Below are 8,354 nucleotides of genomic sequence, written 5' to 3' on the forward strand. Positions count from 1 at the left end.
GTGGGCCGCAGGGCGCTGCTCCAGCTCGGCCGGCCCTTTGCTCCCGGCCTGGGGCTCGCAGCCTTCCCGCCGGGGTGGGTGCTGCACCCTCCTCGAAGGAGGCAGAGGCCGGCGGGACCCCGTGCCCGTCTGCCTCCTCGCTGCTGACGGTGTGGTCTCTCCGTCCAGCTCTGCAGGAGAATTTGGACAGGAAACTGTTTGGGCAGCACCTGGTGAACAAGGTGATTGTAAAAGCCGTGAAGGGCTTCTTGAACAACGCCAACGCCAAAAAGCCTCTTGCCCTTTCCTTGCACGGGTGGACTGGAACTGGCAAAAACTTTGTCAGTAAGTTAGTCGCAGAAAGCATTTATAAAAGAGGTCTGCAGAGTGAATATGTCCATCAGTTCGTGGCAACTTTACACTTTCCTCACGCTCACGACATCGATCTCTACAAGGTAAGAGTGTGCTGTGGAAGCTGTGGCGGTGGGGCACGGCTCTGCTGCAGTGACTGCTGCATTGGATTACGAATGTTATGGCACGGTCGGTACTAGAGACCTAGACGTTAGTTTATGCAGGAAAATGTAGCCTGTGCCAGTGTTGGAATCTTCTGTACAGAACTGGTTAAATCCTAACATCCATAAGGACTGGTTTTCCTATGAATGTAAAGTTTTTTGCATGTGTTTTGAGCCTCTCTTTGGGGAAGAATGAGATGGTTAATTTTTGTTCTGCACTTTGCTTAGAGATGTGACTGACCTAAGGATAAGCGTGATTCAGCACGTTTCCATGGTTAGGTGATATGCTGGTGGGCGCTGCAAAAAACTAATAGTTCATGACTCTGGGGAGCCGCCTGGTGACCTCCAAGCGTGTCATGTCAGATACCAAGCTGAAGCTTGCTCTCTGAGACATGAGTGTACTTTTCAGTTTTACTGCATATTGAGCAGGTTATTTAGTTTTTCTATGCATCCATTTCCCAGCTGTAAAACAAAATCACAAGGTAGTCTGTTGTCAGAAAGGTACAGATAAATGTATTTGGAATTGTTCTGCCAGTCTGCTAAGTGTCAACGCAGTTCTGTAGGCAGGTGGGTATCATGTGGAGCAGTAGCTCAGATGCATGTTTGCTGGGGTTTTTTGTTCTAACCAACTTTGTTAACAGCAGAATTTGAATGAGTACCACTGTCTTTTGAGGTATTGAATGTTTACATTCAGTTTGCATGTGTTAAAAATGGGAATGGGATGGTCTGCAACCCTGATTTCTAAATGGAGGAAATACTGTTTCCTCTTTTACAGCTTACTTTTTCCCCTTCTTGCAACTGAGCTGTTTTAAAATAAAATGGATCCTTTTCTGCTTTTGTTTCAAGGTGAATACACTTGGGAAACTTGCTGCCCAAGGCAGTAGGAGGAACTATCACTTCTTATCCACAATACACCCAATGCTACCTTCTTGCACTGTCTCTGCAGTTCAGGGACTGAGTAAACAGTGAATGTAAAAAAAATGATGAATCATTAAAAATGGTCAGAACAGTTACTTTTTAATCATCTGCCAGCAGGTCAACCCTTTTTTTTTCTAATTCATTATTGGTCTTAAATGTAGCACTTAAGTGAGAGAAGAATGCAACACCGAAGAGAGAGAATGTTTAAATCCAGTAAAGTGGATCCAGCCCTTCTGAACAATATTGTGTTTTCAGAAGGGCTTGTAATTGTCTTCATTTAACTTCCGAATTATTCAAACGCAGGGCTGAGAATTGAATTCTCTTTCTACTTCTGCCAGTGACTGCAGGTGCAATTTCTCACGGGTGTTGTTCAGGTAGCAAATTTACTATTGTTGATAGCTTTTGACACCTAAGGATGTTTAGACCAAAGTGCTGCCAAAAGTAATCATCTTGCTTGTCAGGGCTTTGCCTTGTGTTGCTGTTCCTTGGTGGTACCCATCCTTTGTCCTACTGTGTGCTTTCATTTTTGCTACGTTTACAGGAATATCTGTCTCACGAGGAGTTTTCCCGTTTGTCCCATCCTGTCTCTTGGTGTCTTAAAATTTTTCAGAACCACCATGAGATTTTGTTAAAGTTTTATTTACAGCTTTTAACCATGTTTTAGTCAAGAAGCCAAAGCTATTAAATGACACAATTGATGTGACTCTTTCAGGACAAAGGTCAATAAGCAGAAATGCGATTTTCTGTCTTTTCAACACAAACTCTTTCACCATCTTTTATTTTTATGCCACTCAGGACCAGTTGCAGTCGTGGATTCGGGGAAATGTGAGCATCTGTCCCAGATCACTCTTCATATTTGATGAAATGGATAAAATGCATGCCGGACTCATTGACTCCATCAAGCCATTCCTGGACTACTATGAGCTTCTGGATGGAGTGTCTTACCGACAAGCCATCTTCATATTCCTCAGGTACGAAGTGGCTCCTCAGGTTTGCTGTTCTGTACACTCGATGCCTTTTAAAACTACCTCCATCTACAATCTTTGTTTTCTCTTTACTTAGCAATGCAGGAGCTGAAAAGATAACAGAGGTGGCACTAGATTTCTGGAGAAGTGGGAGGACGAGGGAAGATATACAGCTCACAGATATCCAAAATTCACTGTCTGTGTCCGTCTTCAATAACAAAAATAGTGAGTAAAACTGTGATTGCTTTTGAGGTGGTAAAAGTTCCACAGAAGGGATGGGCTGCATTTAGCTGCATTTTTACAGCTATGGTTTCTACTTGATGTAGCCTCCAGTTTTCGGCCAGCAGGGAGCCACGATGCAGTTTTGGGACCTACGGTCAGCTCTTGAGATGAAATAAAGGTTAAGGAGCATTGTGTGCACCTTGGCTCCCAGCATGTTTGCTGTCCATTGAATTGCATACATTGGGGGAAGTCTACACTGTGCATTTATTGACATACTAATGGGCTAAAGGGAAAGCAAACAGAAATCCTGACAGTAAGGCTAGGTATTGCATTAACCAATAAAACCAATAAACTGTTTTATTATGGGGAAGCACTCCCTTGGCCCCCAACCCACTTGGCCTGTCTTGCTCAGCCTATTAAAAGCCTTCAGGCAGCTATTTAGCAGCAACAAGCTGACATGCCAGTCCTGCTGTGGGCAGTCCAGTGCTTCTTAGTTTCCTCACCCAGGACTTCTGGTGAAAAGGGGTTTTAACATAACTGTGCTCTAAAATTAGCATTGGAAGCAAACTCACTGTACTTTTTAAAAAGGTTAGATGCAAGCTCCAAAAAAAGAAGCAAGGAAGCTGGTCTGGGAGAGCTGATGAGAGAGAAAATCTGTTCCTCTCTAGATGAGAGAGGGGAAGCTATGAGACTAGCACCTGGGGAGCAAGGCTTAAATTCATTCAGTCAGAATTCATTTATTCCGCTCCAATGGACCACATTTATGTGTCCAAAACTTTATGCACAAAGTACCACGAGAAGGGGCTTGGATTTGGACTCACTTATAGACCCCTTATAGGGCCCTAAAAACACAGGTGAATTCTTACTGGTATGTAGCAGAGGGCCTCTTGCTCCCATTCAGCCCAAGGTAGTGTTTAACTAGAGGAGCAGTAACAAACCCCTTCTCCTTCCCTCTGTAGGTGGATTTTGGCACAGCACCTTGATTGATAGAAATCTCATTGACTACTTTGTTCCCTTCCTGCCTCTGGAATACAAACATGTGAAAATGTGTGTCAGGGTTGAGATTGAATCACGTGGCTATGCTGTGGATGAAGACATTTTAACCAGAATAGCTGACGAGATGACCTACTTCCCCAGAGAGGAGAGAATTTATTCAGATAAAGGATGTAAAACTGTGGATGCAAAGCTGGATTATTACTATGACTTCTAATGCTTTATTGCTACAACCTGCAAAGAAGCAAATTTAACTTAATCACGAAGTGGAGAACCCGAGACATTTCATTTTTAAGCACTTTTTAAGGAAAGGACATTATTTTTTAACTGGTGTGTAAATAAGCGGCAGTGCCTCTGCATTTTTGTTCTGTCACTAGTCATGGCTCCCAAGTACTTCGGCCTTGTGTTGCCAAGGTAAGAACGAACTGTGTTGTGAATGCGGAGGTCTGTGTCTGACAGTGCCGAAGACTCCTCTCCGATCGCGTGTCGATCGTCAGAACCGTTTGGCAGACTGTTGGCCCATATAGAAGGACTGAGACTATGACCTAATTTTAATTGGATTGTGGTTTGATGTGGATGATCCCTAGACAATATTGAGAATTTTAATCAAGTTCCTATGTCTGTGAAAGCCTTCATGGTGCTTATGTAGGAATATTCCTATAATTGTATTAAAGTAGGATATGTGTCTTTTCCCCTTTAACAGCTTCGTTCCATTAGAGATAAGGAGGGGATTCTGTAATTAAAAAAAAAACCCAGAGTCTTCTATCCAACATTGTGCAGTACCGTTGTCTTTCTCGAAACAGTGGTATGAATTGGCCTCCTGCGTGTTCAAACCAAGAATATGAAACTTTTTGGTGTGAATAATGTTCAAAGGGTGGACTTAATATTACAAGGACGTGAGTTAAAATCCTTGACTACCACTTCAGTGTAGTTGGTTCCTATTTTTGGTTATTTTTTATGTATAAAGTTGCCCACAGTGTGCTCTCTCAGGAGCGATCTTCTCAGGAAGGAGAAAAGTGTGCTTTCTGGCTGGTGAGTCAGCTTCATGTAAAGAGTGTAACTTAATGGGAAACATACACAGGTTAAATTTTATGCCAAGGAAATGGAAAAAAGGTTTCTCCTCTTCACCTACATGTAGAATTCAGGGGCCAGCTTGCAGCGTTTCCCTTTTTCATCTTCTCGCAATACTGTATGCCTTTGAGGCAGGGATGAAGACAGATCCAAAGGCATTTGAAAAAAAAAGTGAAATGTGTCAACTGAAGTTACTGCGAAGAGTGTCAGACTTGTTTCTGAATGTGAGCACTGCAGAGGCTTTTTTTCACTCCAGTTTCTCTATTCAAAATAAACTTTTCTCATCGGAAATGTATTTCTTAGTTACCTTCTGGTGTTCTTTGCATTGAGCCATTTGCTGTTAATTTTGCACAAACTTACTACTTGTTGTGGAAGAGCATACTACGTTTCTGGCAGAAGTGTTCAGCTGTGTGTGAATACAGGTATCTCCCTTCCTGCGTTCAAAGGGAATAGAGATGAGGAGGAGCTGTGAAAGGGAAACAAATAGGGTTGGGAGTGGAAACTGCACTTCTAGACCGTCGGTACTAATTACGCTCGCATGGTTTTTGTCGAGGCAGACTTTCTAGATGTGTACATGCTCAACAGTATCATAAGGATGAACTTGTCTCCAGAGACTAGTTAAAACCCTGCTTCTCGTCTCCTCCTCTCACTGTGGTACCACTGACTGAACATCCTGCAGGCCCTCATTGAAGCCACCCACGATTTCAGTGGCAGCATCTTGGAAGTTTTTGCTACAAGGGGAAAAAAAGGGCCAGTAAGACTTAGCTGTCCAGTTCTGCTCTGAAGTTGTGTAATGTACAAATTATCGGTCCTAGTATTTGTCGGCAAAGGAGTGCTTTGAACTCGGGTATTCACCTGTTTCTTTGACCTCCTGATGATAGCAAATAACTGGCTAATGGAAAAAAGCAGACGTGAAAATGATAAACTTTTACTACTGTCTGATACCTTCTCAACAAAAGAAACAGTTCAAACCAAGCAGTACTGTGGCTCTCCCAGCATCAAATACACTCTTAGTTCTGCTTTGTGTGCTTTGCAGCATCAGTACTAGCATTTGACATACATTGGTAGCAAGTATTTCATCATATCATAGCCTAGATGGCTTAGGGTAGATGGAAGCTTCCTTGAGAGGATGTAGAAATGATGTTCAAAGGGTGGAGACTGCCTCTGTTTAATCTCTCTTCTGTTCTTGAAAATAGCAGACCTGGCTAGGGCATCTCCTGCATCTGGGTGAAAGAAATGCATGTGCCTGAAATCACTGCCAGACTTCATCCTTACAATCCTGTCTCATTCCTCCCCTTTAGACTGTATGGTTTCAAAGCTGAGATCCTCACTCTGTCTTTCTTGCTGTTATTTGGTAACTTTGGCCATTAATCTTTTTAATAGGCCACCTGAAACTGGATCAGACAACTTAAGGGAAAATGTCAAATGGGGGGAAAGGTCTGATCCCCAGAGAAACAGTCCGTTGGCCAGGTGAGAGGAGCTGAGCAGCCACCGAGACTGAATTTTGTTTGCTCTTACCAAAGTCCAGTACAAGCAACTGCTACTTTAATTCAACCTGCAGGGAATGTTCCAAGATCTCATGCTGTGCTCATAAAATTAGAGGCTATGGTTAAAATTCAGCAATGTTTTAAGTGCTGCTTTTGATAGAAAGAGGCAGCCTGGCCCTAGAGCTCCGTCTGCTTGATGGCCGGGGCCAAACAGCCAAGCTTTTGTGTGTGCAGAGTGGCGCAGGCACAGTGCAAAGTCCTGGTGAACAAGACAGCTTACGCTTCTCATATATGCTCTGTAATGAGTTTCCTTGTGCATCCTTACAGCACAACACATGGTTCACAACAGCGTGAACAACTGACTGTTCAGTGAGGTGCGAGTTGTTGCCAAGAGCTGTACCTCAGTTGAATTAGGACGTTAGTTACACGCTGGCTTTTTTTCCGGGCTAGAGAGGCTGCAGATGCTCTGGCCCACGGAGATACGACAAAAGCCTGTAGTCCTGTCGTGCCTTTGCCAGCTAGAGGAGAGGTGAAGAGCCGCCTTGAATGACAGCTTTCCAGATACAGCACAGAGAGGAGGAAGAGTTAAACAAGCTACCTGAGCCTTGTTTGTCCTGCAGTGCCTGGCAGCATGGTAGGAGATAGCTGTTGTTAACCATGAAGCAGAGCAGGCAGACTTTAAGGCTTTTTCATAGGTGTTTGTTTCTACCGAGCTGTATTTAACTGTTGAATGCCTTACTGTGCTGTTGGATGACTCAACATGTTTTAATATCAACAGGCTACTTAATCTGCTTATCTATTGTTATAAACAAATTTTTAAGAGTAAAGGAAGCTTAATAGAAAGCTGCAGTGCAGCTGGTTCAAACCTACATAAACTAGTACTTTCCTATACTTGAAAATTATTAAACCAAGAGAGAAAAGTGACTTCAGATTTATTCTAACTGCAGTACAGTAGTAATATTTAGCATTTTGAAATTGCACAAGCATTTTGTATTTGGAGGAACTGAAACTGGATGCAGCATTTACACCTATGAATCAGTCAGTCAATAGGCAAAAAACCATATACATACATGAAAAGCAATAATCCAATGTCCCAAGGTTAATGGTTAGCTAGCATTTGGCTCTGGAGATTGCATCAGCATGAACAGTTTGCCAACATTTGACAAATTCCACATGCGGTTGTAAAAGGCAATTGACACTTTTAGTTTAGAGCTTAACATAGATGCTAAGCTCTCTGTTGTAATTTGAATTAACATAATAGTGTTGAGACCTATAAGTTTTGCTTCACATCTTAAAGCAAGTTTAAGTACAAGTGAAGGAGTAGATGGTGCAGAACAAAGATAGCCCAAGCCCTCTGTCGCAAATCAGTGGTTTAGAGGCCACTTAAAGAATCTCTGTCAAAGGTCTTAGCAGAAAGTGATTTTAATAGAAATTTATAAAAGCATGACTTAACAGAGTTCGATGGCAAGGTTCACTCTATCACTTACTACACTGATGAAGCATACAAAGGAAAAGAGCTTGGGGAGCTGTAAAGTCCTTGACTAGCGTAAGCACTACTTAGCAACAACTAAAACATCAGTGTGTTATCAACATTCTTCTCATACTAAATCCAAAACACAGCGCTATACCCGCTAGTAGGAAGAAGATTGACTCTATCCCAGCCGAAACCAGAACATCGTGTTAGAATTGAGTTGGAATGACTTATGCAGAGGCTGAGGACAAAAGGTTAAGGGAGATCCTTCTGTTGAGTCATGAGGTTCGGAGAAGACCCAATGGGTCTGGATCCAATCTTAGTCTCAGACTTGGACAACAGTTTATGTCTAAAGGATTATATGTGTTTAGCAGTAGTCTAAGGTTCATTCCCAATCTTAAGACAGATCATAAGATTTTAGCAGACTACATTTGCTAGCGGGTACCTCCATCAATTCACACACATACGCACCCAGACACAAAAAATAGGTAACTATGCAAAGGTATACCTGTTAAAAATTCCCCTCTAGTTCAGTGAAATACTCACGTCAAATGTCTTGGCATTTCTCAACAGGCAAAGGGTTGAGCCTCAAGGAGTGTTTCGGTTGTGGAGTGTTGCATCCCAGGTCACGTGCCAGTCGGCGACGGTCCTCCGAACATCGCAAACTCAAGAGTTCACGGCCTCTGAGAAGCGTTCCACTCAGAGGGAGATTCTGGGCGCAGCCCTGTGTGGCCCA

General features: G+C 42.9%; 1 protein-coding gene across 1 annotated transcript; it reads left to right on the plus strand.

Moving 5' to 3' along the window:
* Nucleotides 1-98: 98 nt before the first annotated feature.
* Nucleotides 99-4,065, plus strand: TOR1A (torsin family 1, member A (torsin A); the record flags this gene model as incomplete). The annotated part of the gene is made up of 4 exons (XM_009580615.1): nucleotides 99-434; nucleotides 2,205-2,380; nucleotides 2,472-2,599; nucleotides 3,556-4,065. Coding segments are annotated over 4 exons (891 nt in total), but the record flags the coding sequence as incomplete, so codon positions are not given.
* Nucleotides 4,066-8,354: the final 4,289 nt, after the last annotated feature.

The sequence above is a fragment of the Fulmarus glacialis genome, unplaced genomic scaffold, assembly GCF_000690835.1.
Source record: "Fulmarus glacialis isolate BGI_N327 unplaced genomic scaffold, ASM69083v1 scaffold11026, whole genome shotgun sequence".
In the NCBI taxonomy this organism is placed as follows: domain Eukaryota; kingdom Metazoa; phylum Chordata; class Aves; order Procellariiformes; family Procellariidae; genus Fulmarus; species Fulmarus glacialis.